This window comes from Typha latifolia, chromosome 4, assembly GCF_019914945.1.
Source record: "Typha latifolia isolate L0001 chromosome 4, TyphaL0001v2, whole genome shotgun sequence".
NCBI classification, from domain to species: Eukaryota; Viridiplantae; Streptophyta; class Magnoliopsida; order Poales; family Typhaceae; genus Typha; species Typha latifolia.
Window position 1 is genome coordinate 13,351,671 of NC_133089.1, and position 20,924 is coordinate 13,372,594.

At 35.1% G+C, this 20,924-nt stretch overlaps 1 protein-coding gene across 15 annotated transcripts; it reads left to right on the forward strand.

Moving 5' to 3' along the window:
* The first annotated feature begins 384 nt into the window (after positions 1-384).
* On the forward strand, positions 385-16,952 carry LOC140786067 (protein ELF4-LIKE 4-like). 15 transcript variants are annotated; one of them, XM_073134251.1, is made up of 16 exons: positions 4,355-5,177; positions 5,281-5,368; positions 5,456-5,498; positions 6,957-7,090; positions 7,444-7,514; positions 7,620-7,716; positions 7,819-7,949; positions 8,966-9,127; positions 9,215-9,327; positions 9,459-9,556; positions 11,102-11,149; positions 11,270-11,310; positions 11,713-11,791; positions 11,909-12,107; positions 12,189-12,302; positions 12,815-16,952. In XM_073134251.1, the coding sequence occupies exons 1-10, from the start codon at positions 5,009-5,011 to the stop codon at positions 9,465-9,467; spliced, it is 1,017 nt and encodes a 338-aa protein (XP_072990352.1). In that variant the 5' UTR covers positions 4,355-5,008; the 3' UTR covers positions 9,468-9,556; positions 11,102-11,149; positions 11,270-11,310; positions 11,713-11,791; positions 11,909-12,107; positions 12,189-12,302; positions 12,815-16,952. The 15 variants fall into 15 exon arrangements, with proteins under 15 accessions (XP_072990356.1, XP_072990357.1, XP_072990355.1 ...); XM_073134244.1 differs by having other exon boundaries at positions 4,875-5,177; positions 9,215-9,556; positions 12,815-13,633; positions 16,571-16,952; XM_073134242.1 differs by having other exon boundaries at positions 4,875-5,177; positions 9,215-9,556; positions 12,815-13,633; positions 16,581-16,952.
* Positions 16,953-20,924: the final 3,972 nt, after the last annotated feature.

Sequence of the window (20,924 nt, forward strand, 5' to 3'; positions counted from 1 at the left end):
CTTGTGGGCTAAGGGATGAGCATCAAACGGGAGGGGAAGATTATCTTCTATCAGTTAGTAAAAGGATTTAATGGCATATGTACTCTCTCAACTATTGCCTCATTGTCGTATAGACTTTCTCATTTATTTTTACAGTTATAGAGATCAGTTCACTCTTAATTTAAAGAAAAGAAATAGAAAAATTGAAGGTAGGATGGTGGTTCCTTGTTGAAGTTTGAAGTTTTACGTGAACATTAATAATAATGTAAGATAGTTGAGAAAGTTAACGGCCAATAATTCAGGGTTGATGTGTAATTAGCCTGAAATAGTTCGCCATTTAAATCGGACAAGGTTCGAAAATAGAAAAGACAACTAAGGATATTTTATTTCTTCAGACAGAAGTGAAAGAGATGCCATGACTGTCAAATATCTATCCCTCTCTTTCTCACTTCGTAATATTTTTTATCCTTCTCTCTCGTGCGCGCGCTTTAATCCGCCGCTTCGGAGAAGAAATGCTCCATGTTTCCAAGGTAGGCACGCAGAAGAAAACAAGAGATATTCCCCGACTTTTTGAACGAGAAATCTGCTATTAAAATAGAACCAATGCATCAGGCGTTTCAGGCCCTATTCTTTGATCATTTGTCGAAGGTGGTTCTTGTTATTTACCCAGATCTGTACTAATTTTCGCATCAAAATTCGATCTTGGCTGCTGTGCTTTCTATTTAGTTTGCTTCCAATTCCTATTTGGGGTGTTGTCCTGCGAGATTTCATGTACGGCGGAGCACTTTGGGCTACCAAATGCTGTCGTCCTCTTTTCCTGCTCTCCACCAGAACCAACAGTTACTTTTTTACCCAAAATATTGTATTCTTTTGTATACTTCTCGTCTAATCCGTTATACGCTTTATTTCATTTTTGCAGTAGAGGAATTAGCTTTTGATTTGTCTCTTATCATATTAGAAAGCTTTTAGCTCTCTCTTCCCACCCATCTGATCCCGTTTGTGGACAGAAGGCATGGCTGTCATGATATCTTTCTCAGTCCTTGTCTCTCATGCTTCTTAATATCCATAACCACTCCCAATAGATTCCTCTCTCTCTCTCTCTCTATCATCCTTGGGTTTCTAGCTGGGCTTCTGTTCTTCTCTGTGTGAGTTATGGGTTGATGGGTAGCATCGATCTTTTGTCTCTTCTTGATGGATTCTACACTTGGGTTTCCTTTATTTTTTTATGGGTTATGAGTGCTCTTTCTATAGGAGTTTAAGATGGGCAACATCTAAAGCTCTCATTTTTAATATGCATGCAGGCTTTGTATTAGTTCCAGCTGAGAGCAGAAAGAAGAGTAGATGGAAGGAGATAGCTTCTCAGGCCTGGGCAATGGAACCCAAATGGAGAACAAGGTCCTGCAAACATTTCAGAAGAGCTTTGTTCAGGTCCAGAGCATATTGGATCAGAATAGATTGTTGATCAACGAGATCAACCAGAACCATGAGTCGAAGATCCCCGACAACCTCAGCCGCAACGTTGGCCTAATCAGAGAGCTCAACAACAACATTAGGAGGGTCGTCGATCTCTATGGAGACCTCTCCAGCTCCTTTGCCAAGTCCATGGAGGCGTCATCTGAGGGTGACTCCGCAGGGACTTCGAGATCCGACGGCAAAGCCGGCGTGAAGAGAATTAGGCCCAGGTAGACGCTGCCAGTAAGAGCCTATTTGACTTCTTTGATATTGACAGTAGAACTAATGATCTTCAATAGAGTTGATGCAGAGAGTAACTTGCAGCTGCAAAACAATAGGTTCATTATGTTGTAACTTTGTGTAGCTTCGCTTCTCGGTTATCTCATTCGAAATTGCAGATCTCTCTGACTGTATTCTGAAATAGTCCAGTTTCCATGAGTTGTAGTGTTCCTATATCTGTTCAATGAACATAACTTCGGTTGAAATTCCTATGGAAGAATGCATTGTGACTTACTCTACAAATTTTTTTGGGTACTTATTGATGATACTTCTGTTAATTAGTCTAACTCTGATGCTTCTTTCAGTGATTCCTGGGTAGCATCTTATAAGTTATCTATGCTTCTCACGATTAAGAACTGAATTTGAGTCTGTTGGTGCTTGTCCTGATAATAATCTAGGCAAGTCTTCTTGGATAGTTTTACCCAGTGTAGGTATTGATGATATTTAAAATTTCAAATAGACTATTTAAGAATCCTTCAATCTTTTGTTAGATTGGGGTGTATTCTGCCATATTGATTTGTTGGTGTAATAACTGAACCTTCAATCTTCTTTTCTTCTTTTATAATGACTATTATCAATTCTTCATCGAATAACTCCTTTCCTTCATCATAGATTTGCTGAAATAATTAGTACCAAAATATTTTGAAATGCAAACCTATTCCAGTAAGACTTCATTAACAAAACCACTTTCGTAAAAAATGAAACTTTATTAACTCTCTGCTCTTTCCTTTGATACTCTTCTTACTAGCTGCTGCTCGCTCTTTTTAGTTTTCGCCTTTTTTATTGAACCCTGTTAGATGCCTCTAGGGACGGCTACTCTTTTTTTCTTTTTTTTTTCATTTCACAAACCTATAGAAGAGATCGAAATGTGGTCCTTTCCCCAGTGGAATCAAACCTTTTCCACTATCTAAGAGGTCCTTTTGATCCTTCATGTGAGAAGGTTGCATGCATCTCCCTGTTGATGCCTGGAAATTTAGTGGGCCTTATAAGATGCTTCAGGACACCAGCAAGAAAGCAACTCCTGTGGTTTTTTCTGCTTCTAATCATATAACACAAGGCCAGAATCTCAGATAAGGGCATATGAGCTTTTTGACCACCTAGCCAATGGCAATCTCCTGTGTTTCCTTTGTTGGATCTACTATGCAGGAGAGAAAAAGGAGAGCAGGTGATAGAAAGCAAAGCACTAGAATAACACAAGTATCCAAATACAATCCAACAACTACTGGGGCCCCAAAGGTACATCAATGCTTATCTTCTCTAATAATCTTTGGTTCTTTTCTTTCCAATGTGTGCATTTAGTACCTCTGCATGAAGTGGCTCCACTGTTGATGATTTCACCTATCTTTTCTCCAACTTGATTGTTCTCTTGTTCCCTGGTGGGCCAAAACCAATCTTTTTCTGGAGCCACAGCTTGGTTATTGTCCATGTTAGGAAGACCCACACGGTTAAAGTTTGCTCTGAGGTGGACTAATTGCGCAGTTGGTGTTCTTTGCTCCTTCTGTTGTTATGTATTAAAGAAATAGATTTTTAACTATTACGACACATCCATCAATTTAGAAACAATTCTCCTATTTTGTTAAATCTGTTGTCATACTTCCATAAAAGGAGTCATTTGGATTAACTAGAGATGCTGCTGTAAACCAAGTAACAATCATACATCCACATATTTGATTCCTTTAGGTGTCTTGCAAGAAATTTTCTTGGTTTAGTTTCTTGTTAGGTCTCAAGTATGGTTATAAATATGATTTAACTTGCGCATAAAGCATAGCTCATAGAAACTTGTGTTTGCTTTCCTAGTATTTTACAAGTAGTACTTATCTCCTTGATATATTTACGCAGTGGTTCATATGTTCAGCATTTTTTTGGTAATGAATTCAGTTATTAGTAATCTGTTCATCTGCTGAAACCTGGCTAATATATTACCCCACAGCTTGCAGGAGGACAGTTTTTGAAACCAAAGCCTTGTATATGATACAATTCTTACCAGAGAAGGTAGAAGTTAACAAGTATATGATGGAGCCTGAGGTAATAATTTATCTTATATAACCTTCTTTATAATCTCTCTGACCAGTATCTAAATGTTACAAATCTATACTTTTTTCCAAGTGGATTATACATCAGCACTAAGTTGAATATGATGCAATAGCATGCAAGAAATTACTTAGAGGAAAATAAAAACCTAGAAACTGTAGGTTCTTGATCCACAGGGCTTGGTTCTTAATTGAAAACCCTTCTTAAGGACTGCCTTTGGGCCATCACTTGCAGAGAGATAAAGATAATGATATACTGTCACATGATGTCACCCATTGGCCAATCCATGATGCAAAACTGCCAAAAGATATATATATATATATATATATATATATGCAAAATGTACAAATCCATAGGCTGGCATTGGAGAGGGGTTTGTTTGGATTACCACAAACACCATCTTATCTTATAAGACATTAAAATATTAGAGTAGCTTAATATATCACATGTGCTTAAGTCATGGGTTTATATTATATGAATCAGATCTTATTAGCTGTTGGGGGAAACAAAACCCATCTCTAAGTCTATAAACTAATGGCTTTACTTGCTTTCTGCTCATAGTTTAAGGTTTTAAGCCCTTGTTCAATGTCTCCTCATTTGTTTGTTTACAGGATAGATCTCAAGGGGAAGATTCCAACATAAGCAGCCATACATTAGTGTTTTTTTTAAAAGATTCCAAAACATTGTGATGTGATTTGACCTTAATCAGAAGTGAATTTTGTGTATATATCAAACTCAATATTCATAACATCTGAAGTTGAATTGGGTTAATTTCAAATTGGAATTTGAATGAGGTGTAGCTATATATAGACAAAGCTTTTTAGAGTAGAATACTACTAATTCTGATATGAAAGTTTCTTATTATGCAATCTGAGACATGTAGCTATATATACAAGGTTATAACTGTTTTTGTTTTTAGAAATAGAGGATAAGTGAAAACAATTCATATTCTATTCAGTAAGCATTTCTCTCCAGAAATCGGCAAATGAAAGGCTAACTCCTTCAACTTCTTTGGCCGACTTCCTAAGTAATACGTCTTTGGTATATATAATAACGCCGACTTCCTAAGTAATACGCCGACTTCCTAAGTAATACGTCTTTGGTATATCTAATAAATACCCTTTTAGTGGAAAACAATATCCTCGTGACCGTTTTGCCCTCGCCGAGCTTTCTATCTTTCTATCCAATCTTTTAGCCCTTCTTCGTCTTCTTCTCCTCTCCTCTCCTCTCCGAATTCATAGCCCTAAGCTTCTTCTCCTACCTCGCCATGTCCGTACGCTTCAAGTTTCGGAGCTCGGCGGCCTTCAATTCTATAGACCTCGGCGGCCGCGCTTCCATCTCCGTTTGTGATCTCCGCGGTAAAATCCAAGATCAGACAAATCTCCACTTCTGCGACGACTTCGATCTCCTCATCTCCGACGCTCAATCCGATCGACGTATCTTCCGCCTTTTGACCTAATTTTGCTTTTCTTGGATACTTTTCGATGTCATTTGTCTGAACTGTGGTAACCTTGGTTTTCTTTTCTCGTGGAATCCCAGCGTTTGATGACGATGAGTTCTTTATTCCGGCCGGATCGGATGTTATCATTAAGAGAGTACCCACAATCCGATCGGCACCTTCGAACTTGTAAGACATTAATTGAATTCGTGAGTGGCTCAATCTTGCTTGTAGTTACACACATTTCTTTCCTTTTTTCCTGATGGTTTCTACTAGATACGGGGGTGTATTTGGCGGACTTGTGGCGTCACCTTCTCAGGTTAGAATATTTTGCGTTTGATATGAACTTTTTTATTTTTTTTGGAATGGATTTATGATAAATTGTTTTTGGGTAATCGAACTTGATTGTGGTGTAATTTCGTGCCAGGTACTTCTGGATGGATTTTTTTTGTAAATATATATGATTCTTGCTTGCATTTTTCATGCATCGGAAGCATCTTTTGCATTGTTGTCCTTTGGTGCTTGTCATATTTCTTAATTAATAGGATCCTTGTAGGGGCTTCCGTATCCTATTAGATACAACTCTATAAGAATATATTTTGTTGTGTCAAGAAGGAAGGATTTTTTGGAGAAATAAAGAACCAAGGCAGCAATCTATTTTATAAGATCTCGGGTCTTAGAAGCCAGGTATTTTCTACAGAATAATCATTTCCATGGCTGAAAAAAGGTGGTGATATAATAGGATTCTAGAGTTGATATAGGTTTTTTCAACAAATTTCGGATTCCATTCTACTAGAAGTGATTTTAGAGTTAGAATATTGGAATTGCTATCTCTGTGGTCAAGCTTTTGTTTGGGTATGTTGACATCTTTCAAAAGTGGATTTTCTGATAATTAATAGGAAAAAAGAAATGGAATGCAATAGTGGATGAATAATAAAAAACTATCTTTATTTTTCTTTCTTTCCCATCCATATTCATTCATATGGAATTCTTATCATGATTTATGAACTAATTAAATGCCTAATTCTTTCCATTTATTAATTATATAACGAGTATTTTATTGAAAAATTAAGTTATCACCCAACAAATCAAAAATTTCATTATACAATTCGGAAGCTCTTTTTTTATTATTTTAAATTCTAGCATATTATCTGGTAATCTAGTAATTTCTAATGCCAAGCTCGTCTACTATTTATCTTGTATGGGACTCATTTATCCCATCCATGTATTAAGCTAGAGAGTGAACTATTAGGGCAAATGCACCGCAAAGAATTAAGTTAGAAACTGGCATGTGGTAAGCTTCTAGTCCTATGATGCTAGGATAGATTTAACACTTGCTATTATGGGCTTTCAACCTTACACGGAAGGTTGGCAACGGGGAGAGGTGAAAATAAAGTGCAATGGTGTTGGATTCCATGGCCTGACATCACGGCCAGCTCATTCGGTCTCTCGAATGCATTATGATAATAGTAGCCTGCTTATTCTACCATCAAAGATCCTATATCCTTTTATACACCCATTTTTTCTTTTTATGAGTTTTTTCCGACGGCATTTTTGCGAGTTATTCTAGAACAAATAGTTGCCGATTCTTAAATGTTCTTTTGATTGCTTTTTCTTTATTTATTTGATAGTTTTTGAGGAACTAGCTTACTTGTTGATTACTGGAAGTTTGGAATTGGAACCTTTTCTAAGTTTATCAATACACAATCTTTGTGTTGATATTTCAAAAGTTCCTCAAGATCTATTTCATTTGTTGATTCTACTGTATTATATGCAGAATGTTGATGTGGAGAATTTTGATGATTTTGGGAATGACTTGTATCCTGCTTTTGAGACATTGTTACCAGAGTCAGCTGCTGCTGTTGCCAACTTGGAATCCAATCTTGAGAACACAGTTGTTGCTGATCCAAGGTTTGAAAGTTGGAACTATATTATATACTTACATGTTATTTAATTTATTCATCTCCTGGTATTTTGTTATACATCTCATCTCTTTGCTGTGGTTTTAATTCTTTGTTTGGTTACATATGTATACTGTAGGTTTTGTGGCACTATTGTTTCTCACTAGTTTGCTTTTCCTTATTCTCTTATTTATTGAAATATTGTGGTTTGAGTAAATGCTTCATGAGTAGTTTGAGAAAAGCTCTATTTTCAGTATGGTAAAAGCACAATGGATAAGTTCTCAAATCAATTACTGTTTTGTAGTGTTCTTGCTTGCACTTTTATTGCAATATTCAAGTTTGTAATTAATTTGGATGATGTAGATTCTCTGATATATCTATCTCAAGATACCAAAACATTGAAGCAAGTGATCTTTGTGAGGCTGTGTCTAAAGGTATTTGGAATTGTCGGTTTTGAGATTTTAAAATGATGTATGGCTTTCAATCCTAGAAGGTCTGGTCATCCTTTCATGTTTTGTATGGCTTGTGTTGGGCAACAGAAATTGTAGGGGAGAATTGTAACAGTGCATGTGATTTTCAAGAAGATAAGGAGTACAAAATGAAATCCAAGAATGAATACTACCCCAAGTTGGATGAGTAACTATCTTACTCTCTTCCTTTTCTTAACAAATTTTCCCATCCGATTCATTTTTATGACAAGTCCTGCTGCAATAATATGCATGTTTTTTGATTATTTAGAGGCATCACTAAGTGCTCTTTGGTGACACCGCACATGGATTTGCCAACGGAATTGAGATGCTTTCTTTGTAACACGATATTCAAGGATGCAGTGATGATACCTTGCTGCCAACATAGTTTCTGTGATAAATGTAAGTTATTTTGATTTTGGAGAGCCTTCTGAATTTTCAATGTTCATATTAGCTATTATATGATTTCATCAGCTAGCATTTAGCAGTATGCAGAAATGTCGTAATATTAACATCTAATTTGGTCATTCATATCATCTAGATTATTAGAGTAGTCTTCATTTCTAATGAGTGAGAAGATCATCTTTGTCAGTTCAGTTGGTGACTTACACTGAGATATTGAGATGAACAAATGATATTGTATTTCTTTTTGCCTGGACAGGGAGATTTTGAAATGCACTTGGATAGTTAGATAACTTGCTACAGACATATCACAACCTTGATAAAAATTTTGGAAGAAAATTTCAGGGTTTTGTAGTGATATTAACTACTACGATTATCACTTGAGATGCTATTGCATTCCCTATCTCAGTAAAGATGGCTGTACTGGTATTTTGATTGATATTTCCAAAGGACAGTACTTTATTGGTTTGACTTGTAAGGAATGAACAAGCAGTTTATTAGATACGAGTGGGAGCCCAAAGATAAAATCATGAGTTTCTTTTTAGAAGGCCTAATTTTCTGGGTTGACAGCTATTAACTATATTGAAGTAAATAGTTTCCTTAGCTTTAGGTTTGTGTTAATGTTTTACCCACATTTTAGAAGGTGCTGCTGTATGCTGCAGTGCAACTTGTACAAAATAAATAAGTACACTTTGTGTCGGATCATGTGTAACTTGACCAAGTTTTTCTGATCAGGAGTTAGAATAGTTAAAGGTAATTAGTCTGTATATTTAATGTATTACTATTCTATTTATCAGTAGGTATGATTAGAGTTGAAGTTTCAAGAGTTGTTTATGACATCATGTTCTAAGGTTTGGTTTTGCAGTCTTCTGTCTCTTGATAGCAATAGTCCACACATCTATTTAAATGTTTTAAGGGCTTTATAATATTAATTTTGGAATGAACTAAATAAATCATGCTTTATGGTTTTTCATCTTATTCTAATTTTTTCTATTATTTTTGATGTGGTAATGAAGGCATTCGTTCTGCATTGATTGAGTTGGGAAGATGCCCTAAGTGTTCCTCCAGCAAATGCACAGTCAAGGACTTATTGCCGAATTTGTCACTTCGGCAGGCAATAGAGCATTTTTTGGAGGCACATGCAGCAATTGATGGCTCGCATATCTTTATGCCTCCAGGTGCCATAAACTTGCCATCTTGCTGTCAATTTTGCCTGTTCCTCTGAAATCAATATTTTCATCTATGCTTGCTTTCTGCAAGTTCAGATGGGGAATCAGGAATTCAAGCAAAAGAGGCATCATGTGCTATTTCTATTCGGCAACAAAAAGAACCAGAAGTGCCCGATTCTCCTTCTGCAACAGGGAAAGGATCAAATCAGGTTATGTCAGAATATGCTTTTGAAAATAGAAGAGCTGGTGGTATTTGTATTCGTTTAGATTCAGATAAATCTGTCAAAATGGCTTCATCATTTCCCAAAATCAAACAAACAAATCTTATGACTCGACATAGGGAAAATAGTTCAGCAGCGGCATTTAACGATACGGATGATATCCAAGGAGGTGGTAGTTCTTCAATATTGCATCGAAATCTTCCAACAAAAGAGGAAGGTATGACCATCCTCAATGAATCAGTTCCATTGGTGTTTTAATTATGCTTCATCTATTGAAATGAAATCACTATTATCTATCAACTTATCTTTACTTTATAGCTTTTTCAGGAATAAGCTACATTTGGCTCTTAGGCTTAATTGTAAGTTAGAGATGAAGACGATTCCTGAAATATATTTTATGATGATTCCTGAAATATATTTTATGATCTTTCTTATTCATCTACAGTTACTTTGAAAATTGAGACTATTCATGTCTATCATAGACTTTGATGGGTTTATCTTGAGTTGAGTGGATCTAAACAATAACCAATATGGTAGACTACCCTGCTAGCCAATGGTTTTACAGCTTTCATGCAGTTGCCTTTATTTTGCTCTGAATAGGAATTCAACACCAATCTCCATCGATCTGGTGTTAGATTGATTGGTGGTCGTAATAATCTATCTGTTCTCTTTGGAGCCTCCTTTATTTTTGACTTTTTCTCTAACTAAACTTGTATACCGGGAAAAGAGTTTGATATGATGATGATAATATGTGCCATTTAGAAAGTGTAGAGGATATGATGCAAATCTAGTATGAATGCAATGTTTTGGAGAACAATTGACCCAAACAAGTAACTAAAATAAAATATAGTAAGCAATAACTGATAATAAGTTAATCGATTAAAAAGATCATTACTAGATGGAAGGAGAGAAAACCACTCAGATAAGACAGTAACTTCCTCAATTCTCAAATATGTATGTTGACAGTAGAAAGACAGTAATTTTCTCAACTCTCAAATAGGTATGTTGTTTTCGATATGTCCAAGCATTAGCCAAAATTAAGCATAATAGTAATTCGGTTTTACTGGTCATTGCTTACCCCCCCGCGCTACTGCCGAGAGCTAGCGAGGACGATAGAAAGAGAAAGAGGGGTTTTGGGTTTTTACAGGATTGAGCGAGAGAGAGGAATGAAAGAGGAAAGTTGAGATTTTCTTTTATTTCTATAACTGTTAGTAACTTAAACTCGATCCACATGAGTAGAATCCAGATCACTTTTAGTTGGTGTGCCAAACCGCTAGCTTGCCAAATCGGCCTCCCCAGCCCGCCTAGCGCTTTTTAGCGCCTAGGTGGTAACCCGCCTTTCACTTGTGCTAACCTAGTAAGCGGGGCGACCGGTGCGCCACACCAACATGGCATCCACCAAAAATGCCATTCAATACACTGGCTGCCACTATTCTAATACTACTTTTGCGGCAGCAACAATGGCTTGCCTCTATGCAAGGAACAACAAATTTTCTGAAGGATAGATATCATGATATCAGTATTCTGAGGTTTCACATCTTTTGCATTATATGAACTCTTAGTTCTAGGCTTCTTAGGCATCCAGATGGACCCCGCTCCATTTTTGCTAAACATTGATATAGTGCATTCTCTTCAATTAAGTAGGCTTGTAACTTCTAAGAGATATTGTATGATGATAGTATTCTTTAGCAGCTTTTTAGTTTTTCCCAGCAAGTATTCTTATATACTGAGAATCTGTAGCTCATTTCTTTATTTCCTCCAGCTTACTTTCCTATCCAGAAAAAGAAGGGCCTCAACTCAAATACTCAAGGTATTACTGCTACAAATCTTTTATGTTCCAACATTAGTAATTCATACTATCATTAGTTTGACTTCATTGTCTATATATATATATATTTTTTTTCTGATGTTCAATTCCCCTTTCATGTAGATGGAACTGGTGGTTTCATGGTAGCAATGAAGAACAGGAAGGTCAGTTATCTTTGTTGAGGAACTTTTGAATTAGTAGTTGGTGTTTGAACAGGTTATCATGGCTAATTGGCTATACAGTTAAAGATCCAGTAATTTTGATTTTCTGGTAACCTGCTATTGTATGCCTAAAGGTTTCAGTTAGTAGCAAGGGGCAGCAAATAGATAGATTCTTGGATGTGACTCTGGTTATATATTTTACAATAAATTATTCATAGCATACTACAATTTCACATTTCAAGATTTACTTGTATCACTTTTTCCTGAACTGTCAAATCTTGAGCCTTTTTTACTTGATTAATGACATCTGAGTTGTGTTGGCATTCTAGATTTAGACTGCTAATGATGCTGACTATTTGTCAGCTACTATTTTTGCAACTCTCATAGTTTCTTTGTGAATAACAGGGTGACCGAAATTGTTACATGTGTGGCTCCCCAAACCACTTGATCAGAGATTGTCCACTTTCGGCTAATACATATTCTGGTAAAGTAGTTTTGGAGTTCCACCATTCCTAAAGGAAAAAAGTTGAGAATATTTTGCAATCTTTACTAATGCCCTGTTGATGAGGTTTATGGTGTCTAATATTGGTGCCACAAGCAGGAGATGTTGCATTTCCTGGAGGAATCTCTGCTTATGGACCACCTTACTGGCATGGATCCACATTTTCTCATATTCGTCCTTATGCTGATATGTTTGGAACTCCTGGTTTAGTGCCGTTTGATCCTAGAATTGTTCCAGTCACACCTTTTGCAGTACCCTCATATGGGCCATCTTTATATCCTGGTGTGACAACACCATAGTGAGCACCCTTTTCTCTCTTTTTGGCTATTTATGCCAGCCGGTGTGATTTTTTTTGTAATACTTGACATGATATTTTTAGTGGTTTCATGAGGATGGGAGGTCTGTCATCCCCTGTGTTAGCTGCAGCACAAGGGCCTCTTTCTCATGGGGGATTTATGGATCTTCAGGGTGGTCGGCAAAAATATGTAGAGAGGTAATAAAACTATAGTTCTTAGATTGAAAATTAGGTTCTGGGAACAAAAAGAGGTTTAAAAAAGTATAATAGACGTATAATGTATTTGGGTTGAATCTAATTTTCCACGAGTTAAAGATTTTACGGACTTTTATAATTCTCATGCTAGAGAATGATATCTTGCAAGTTGAAGTGGGATTGTTTGCCAGTTTTGCTTGTTTAAATATCAAATGTTTCAGTGAGAAACTGTCTGCATCTACGTTTCGACCAGAAGATAATCTGATATTTTGTAGTTTATTTCTTAACATTTGCTTTTGAAATTTAATATTAATTTTTACTATTTTGGATTTCTTTTCTATGATTCTTTTTAAGAGAATAGAACTAGAGCTGAACTATTGGAACTGCCAGAACTGAGTAAAACCATCTCACTTTTATTTTGTACTTCCGCATTCTGGCATTCCTAGCTAGAAACTCCCATGTTTTTTAACATTAGTAATGCCAGCTAGTAATTTATTGAGTTACTTTATTTTCAGAGAGCTTGATTATAATAATAACTCAGAGGATTACCATTATGATGAGACTCGAAGGAGATCACATGAGAGGAAACACCAGTCTGACAAGGAGACTCTCAGAAGCTGCTCTGATGATGGCAATCAAATGATACATAAGAAGCATCAACAGGGCAAATATCATACTTGGACTGATCGAGAGAGAAGTTATAGATCAGATGAAGAAATTCATTGCTCAGTTGATTGGAAACAGGAAAAGGGATTATATCCATCAGTTTCTGGGAGAGATGATAGATCTCATTGCTCTGAGAAATCCACATCTGAGGTGCATGATGCATCTGACAGCTCGAACCAACATAGTAGACAGAGAAGTAAACATTACCATCATTGTGGCTCAGTGAAACAGAATGTAAGTAGAGGAAAGTGTGAAAGTAATTCTGGCAGGAAGAATCTTAATCGAAATCTGAAAGAAAGGACTGATGACATGGAGATTGTGAAAGATCACAAAAGGCATAGGCATAAGCATCATAATCATTTGGAGTCTAGATTGGAACCTGAATCTGACTTTAGACATATCAGCAAGGAGAAAGAGTCAAGTCAAAGTTCCAGGCACTCCAAGACTAAGGCAAGTTTGACAAATGACCGTTTGAAGAGTGACAGATGGGAGATGGTTGATGGCCCGGATGATTACTACGGAGGAGAATATTATCATCACAAAAGAAAGGGAACTCACTGAAGTACAGAAGCTCCTATTATTCTATCCAAACCAGAATTCGCTCTATGGGAGTGAGTCTCTCTTCATTGCTTGATTTGCATTGTATCAACGAACCACGTATATCAGAGGTAAATGTATATATTGGGAACTATATTTCCTTTCCTACTGCAATTCATCTGCTGTTCGTTTCTATAATATTCTGAAGTTAGGTACTCTGTGCAAAATTGTTCATTTAATCTGTATATAGTCGTTCAGCTATGGTAGCGAGTTTAGCCATTCTGATGACTAGGAGGTAAAATTTAGGAGGTAAAGTTTAACCTTTTGTTGTTGTTGATCCAGTATTGAAGGACCAGTAGGCAATTCTCCGATACATTTTTAGAAGTTGTCTATTCTAATTGCATTTCTATGTTTATTTTGAGGCATTGCTAAATTTTACAACCATAATGTACTTCTGTAAATATGGGTCTTTTGATGACTATTGTGTATAACCATATACTGTTAACACAATTCATTCTGGGTAACCTATCCACTAAAAAAAGTGAACACATTTTAAAGGTATTTAAGGTTGTACAGTTTTTTTTCTTCAGAAAATTTGCAATATTGTTTAAGTTGCATTAAAGCCCACTCTAAATGTCGAGAAGTTAGGAAATATCTTCATGTTGTTATTTAAAATACATCTTTTTTAGTAGCTCATTCAGCAGGAAAATCAGTTAACTCAGACTGGATCAGTAAAAAAGTTTGCTAGGAAGCCAGGTTGCATTGGTCTGAAGTATTTTTAGTTGCTGTCTTTTCTGATCTTTGAGAATTGATATATTTGTTTAGGTTTTCAGAATTGTCTGATCTTTTTTCCATAATTATGTGGCAAAATAACAAAAGGTTGTAAAATTATTTCATTTTCCCGTCTAAGCTATAACTTTAAATATCTGTTTTCTGTCTCCCTCCATAATATTCTATTGTAGATGCTCTTATGTTGAGGCTCACTTATTTTCTTTTAGACTATTATCTTTCTTATCATGACTAATGCATGTGTTGTAAAGAAGGAAAATTTTTGTGGTTAAAACTTTAAAAACTACTCTTTGCCCTTTTTCATCCTTGCTGGTTTGCTGCAGATAGAGAGCTCTTTTTTTTGCTTTTCTTGTTAACAATTATTTACTTTTTGAACTATTCTATTAAAGTAGAATTTGCAGAAAATCTTCTTCTCGTAACAATTAGACAATTAGTGATTCTTTCTTGGTTTGTATTCTGTCTAAACAATTATGCTAATATTTTCTGGAAGCAAAGCAGGTAATGTTTTTACCGGGAAGCAACTATTGGTACACTAAATTTAAGGAGAATGGTTATCTATTGTTTCAACTTGACGAAATTGTGGTTTATGAAGTTATACTGTCTTTACTGATTAAAGCTAACTAATCGAAGATTTTCATTGAAATAAGAAACCAAATTCTAACTGCATATTATTTCAATCATGAGGAGATATTAACTCTTAGAAATACTTCACAAGGAACTGAAGAATGATGTATAGGAGATTTAGAAGAAAATGCCATATTTATATAAGGTCAGTTATTTTATAGAAGCTTTCAGGGAATGAAAGGTGATTATGTTTGGTCATGCTTCCCTTTGTCAATTGGTTTAATAACTTCCTGCCTGAACATAATTAAGTTAGACTTGCATATCTAGATTAACTACAATGGATCATGTCCTCAGTCTCATAGATAATTACTGAGTGTGCCGTCTGATTTTTGAAATGCAAATGAAAGGATTCTAGATGTTATATGTTGTCATGGCAAAGAGAAGTTGGTCATACATATTATGCTCAAGCAAGGTTTTATCCCCTGCTGTATTGAAGTCAAATGGGTTTCGGCACCCTTCGGGTTGTATTTGCTGTATCTGACAAATCCATTAAACTTGATTTTAGCTTGTTTGGTCTTGTTAACTTATTTAACATAAGTTAAATGGGTTTCAGTAATGGACCTAATGGTCGAAGCTGTTGATCTCCACCAATTTGCTCTTTCCTTCTTCCTTCCCCCTCAGTTTGTCTCTAGATCCTAATTCTAACCACTTTCTCTCTTTTCTTTTTTGTGCCCAAATGCTATTGATGTCTTGCAGTGAAGATTTTATTCTCACTTATTCCTGGATCGAGCTGTACTGCCCTGTATGCTCATTATTATCATACATCACATAAATCCTCTCTCCTTATAATTACCATTTAATTCAATTCAATGATAATGCATTGCCTGATGGGCTCGTAGGATCTGAAAATTCTTATGTACTGATAATTTACTTGTGGCACTCGTATTTAGTAGTTAAAGGGAGGTGTGGTCCTTATAAAATTTGACCTTTCTTTAAGTTGCTTGGCATTTTTGTTGCCAGAAGAAAATTTAATCTTTAATATTATTTGTGGAGAAATGATCTTGAATGGATAGAGTGGAAGGGAAGGTCTTGCTTTTCTTCATGATTCAACTGTTTCGTTGGCTCCCTAGTGTAATGAGTGCTTACCTCGAGCCCTATCCTCCAGGATATGTTCTACCCAAGTTCGACCTATTTGATGGCAGTTCCGAACCTATTGAGCATGATGCCAAATGAAATTTCAGGAGCCTACTTTCAAAAAGAAAATAGATGCTACTGTTCTTGTCAGACAGTTTAAGTCCTTAATAGTTAATACCTTTTTTTTATTATTAGCTGCATCTGTGGAACCTTCCTGAATATCTTTTTTTTGAGGAAGATCTTAATCTTTCTAATCTATAAGCTATTTCAAGATCAATTGTTGCTGCTGGATAGCTAAATTTTGTGTCTCCTGCTGAGATCTGTGCACCATAAAAGTATACATCTCCATATTGATGAATGTGCTTCTTCATCAAGTAAAGAAAACATTGAACTTTTATGTAAATTCCTTCATTGAATACACATGATCTTGTGTTTCCATTCTTTTCTTGTTTTGGGTGCGGTCCCCACATATAGACTTCAAGTAGGTAATGCTTGATATGATACCTGTAGTTCTTTTATACGCTTTCAATGAGTTTATGACATGTAACATGGTCCCTATTATATCTTGTTAATTCCTCTAGTGAATTACAGCGTCTTGTGATTATTTGGAAGAGTGCTGAACTATCAAATGCTTGCCATAAACAGCCAATCTATCTCAATATACTTGGTGGAGCATGAAAGACGTCTTCTAAAGCTGATAAGAAACACTTTTAGAGATCAATCAGAAACCAAAAGCATGCACACACACATCCTTTATGCTGGTTTATTTTATCTAGACCACAAATATTTTATAAACCATGACTTGTTTGTAGAACTTCCTCTTCATGTGTTAGTTATTCCAGGCATTAGGTTGTGAATATATTTTTTATATTATTTTCTTCCTTGGTAATTCCAATGTAACTTGTGAAAGATGAATCATTTGGATTATTGTATTCATTAAGTCGAGTGATATTTGTTACATAATTTTGTTCCCGTTATGAAAAACGTACTATCTTCATACACTTGGAGAAAAGGAATTAGTGAATTAGGTCTCATTTGACAGGTGCGGCTGTGTGCATTTGTAATAGTGTTAGCAAAGAGAAATTTGAACTCTTAGAATGCTAGGATTGTCACTACCAAGAGTGCAGGACTGATTTATGAGTCGTGAGTTCATAGTCATGAGCATTAAAATGCTTTCAAATAGTTTTGATACTTTTCAGCATCAAGATTGTCTTTATTTATTTGCTGCTTTTAATGGACCTTCATTTAACCGGTTTGATTTAAAGTCTCAATCTTGCATGTTGGGATGACAATTCTTAAGATCTTTGCACTGATAGCTAGTAATAGGTATCATCAAGTTTGTGTAGAATAATATTCTCCGAGTTATATAAGATTTGGTGTCTTCTACATTACTGTACTTTGAATATGTTGAACACTTCCTATTGGAAATGATTTTGACATGAGGACATAATAGATTGTTGTTGAAATTATTTGGTTATCTGCGGCTCTTTAGCAGATGATTGGGGAATTGGTGATAATTGATGTTTATTTGTAGTATTAACGTATTCTCATCAGTCATATACATAGAACATGTTTATCTGTCTATTTTATCTTTGAATACTTTTGATTTGCTATTTCAATATATATGCTTTGTTCATTTATCTCTTTTCTTATAAATTTTAGTCTTGGTAGGACTTTTCTTTCTACTTACATTATGAGACTGTTAACATGCATCTGAATAGTTGCTCTTCTTTCTTCTTTGAATTTTCTTGGTTATATAGCTGTGCAGCCAACTAAATAGAACAACTACAATTAAACCTACGTACTCCCTAGTGACACGAGATTTTCTCTACAAGTTAAGTTTCATAATTGTCAAAAGATTTTTTTTGATTCAGTAAATTCTGCAAAAATAAAAATAAAAAATCTCGTAGCAGCATCAAAAAATTTACAATGAAAGAAGAATAACAAACACAATTCCAATAGCAGCATCAGAAAAATAATAATCATCAACCCATAACACTACCACTCACTCTTTAACACTTGCGCACAACAACCATCACCGTTAAGAAACGACAAATAAACAACACTATTTATAATGATAAAAATAGTTATAATTACCAATAAAGTCACAGTTGATATTTATTACCAAACACGTAACAGAACGACCATTATCATCATCAACGTGCACAGTAATAACTGGCTCGACGACAACACATGCAACAACAAAAAGATTGTAGACTACAAATACAAAATCACATCACAACTATCATCATCAGACAATAAAAATAATAAGTACAACTTAAAAAACAAAACCACACCACTATCAACATGCATATAACAATATAATGACAAATATAATAACCGTTATTATTAAGAAAAACAATAAAAATAATAAATAACTGTTTACAATGATAAAAAATAGTTGTAATTACTAATAAAGTCACAGTTGATTGTCATCACCAAACACGCCTACACCACCACTAATATCATTACCAGAACGGCCACAACAAGTAATAACAACCATTATCATCAACATACACAACAATAACTAGCATGACGACAACAAAAAGATTATAACTACAAATACAAAACCACACCATCAAAACAACTAATAATAATGACAAATATAATAACCAACATAATAACAACACATGCGGCGACAACAAAATAATAGGTAAAACTTAAAAAAATGAAACCACACCATCACAAAAGAAATATAATAAGCAAAAAAGAAAGCATAATTAACACCATCATCATCATTTTTCATCACCAACACATCAACCACCATTACATGAATGACAGCATCAATAATAACACATAAGAGAAATTAAAAATGACAAAACTATCACAATAAAAACATATTTTACACTCTCATCATTATTTTTTTCACCGCAAAAGTAACAATAATATCATCGAATACAAAAACATCACTGAAAAACACCTAAATTTAAACCACTACATTCTCAATGACCAACATAGCCAAAAGATTATATATTTTCATTACAAAAACCATCACCACCACTAAACACATCAACAAAAATAACATCAACAACCACCACCATTTAAGCACCATCATCACTAGAGCAACAATAAAAACAATGATAACAGAATCAACCACTATTATTATCAATAATAGCAACAAACAAACAAACACCAAAATAATAGCAACAAACAACTATCGTGACCATAACCAACATCAGGATTATCACAACAAACATCACCAACAACCACTACTATTGACACTATAAAAACAATACAATAGCACTACAATCACTATCACATACAACCACAACAACAACAAAAAACAACAACGACAACAAGCATGACCACAACATCACCACCATAGACCAACTCTCACATCAGAACGATCTATACAATACATCCATCATACTACCATTAACACATCACATCAAACCACCTATCACCAATTTTTCAACACCAACACAAACACCATCACCAGCATAACAACACCACAACAATTAGCGTATCTAATGTGAGATTTATCAATGATTATCGAGCTTATGCATGATTGTACATTTATGTGTGAGTATATATGCAAGTGTGAACTCATTTAATAGTCTATGGACGAATCAGAAGTTTACAATTACCTGGTGAAGTCCTCGATTTGCTCTTGATAGTCTCAATAATAATTTGACACTGCCTGATAATTTCATGTGCTACATTCAACATATAACAAAACAAATTAAATATTAAAATTTTAAAACTAGTAGAACCAATTTTAAAGGATACCTAGTTATTAGCCTTGATTGGTGAAGCTATTTACTATTGTTTACAGGACTCTTACTTGACATATTGCTTGGTGAAGTCAATTTTGCAGTCCATATACACTGCACTACATGGAAGTAATACCTTACCACTCAATCAACCTTGTTTTGTGAGTCATCCCTGCTATTTCGGAGAACATTCTTACTTGACATTCACATTTAGGGAAGAAAACTTTTTACCTGAGAAACTAGCTTGATGAAGTCCATGTCTGATTTTTACAGCCATTAAGTATTTGGCAAACTTTATTAGGTGAAGTCATATCCTGCTACTGAAATTGACTCTTGTTGGGATTTACATATTTATTTGGTTACATCACTCCTACTGTTGATAGAAATGACATGGACAATATTACCAAATGAAGTCATCTACTACATGGTAAGCAACAAGAAAGCTAATACAATAATAAAACCACTAGTATATTAAGATTACCTCCCAAAGTCTCAATCAGCCTTGACTGGTGAGGTCATCCCCCTGCAAGTTATGCAAATTTTTCTCTTGGCAGCTTTGCTAAAATCATTGCTGATGTTGATAGGCACTATATTACTTGACAATCTCACCTGGTGAAGTCAACTGCTGCGCAGGAACATATTAAATAGAAAATTGAATAATAAAACCACTGCTAGAATAATTAAGATTACCTCCCAAAGTCTCAATCAGCCTTAATTGGTGAGGTCATCCCACTGCAAGTTTGTAACTTTTTTTTTTTATCTTGGCAGCCTTGCTAAAATCATTGCTGATGTTGATAGGCACTATATTACTTGACAATCTCACCTGGTGAAGTCAAGTCAACTGCTGCACAGTAACATATTAGATAGCAGTTTGAATAATAAAACCACTGCCAGAAGTTCTAGATTACCACCCAGTCAGCTTGAGTGATGAAGTCTTTCCTTGTTGTCAATATTAACAACTTGGCTTTGTTGATTGGTTGTCAGTTGCCACCCCCAAAGAAACAGTAATTAAAAAAATGAAATCATTAATACAGACCATTTAGCATTACAAGATATCAATGAGAATTAATTTATATAGTAAAGAGTTAGCATGAAGAAACACCACTACCACATCTCTAGTATTCTGATCATAAGTCCATAACAAATTTTTGATATCAACAACACTGAAGATCCATAACCATTTCCACCAATTTCATTGTCATTGCAATTACCATAACTAGTA

Excerpts from the sequence above, each read along its gene's own strand:
- LOC140786067 (XM_073134244.1), top strand. The coding sequence starts at position 5,009 with ATGTCCGTACGCTTCAAGTTTCGGAGCTCGGCGGCCTTCAATTCTATA. Across the intron at positions 7,515-7,619 it reads TTGTGAGGCTGTGTCTAAAG|AAATTGTAGGGGAGAATTGT; the intron begins GTATTTGGAATT and ends GTTGGGCAACAG. Across the intron at positions 9,128-9,214 it reads GCATATCTTTATGCCTCCAG|ATGGGGAATCAGGAATTCAA; the intron begins GTGCCATAAACT and ends CTGCAAGTTCAG.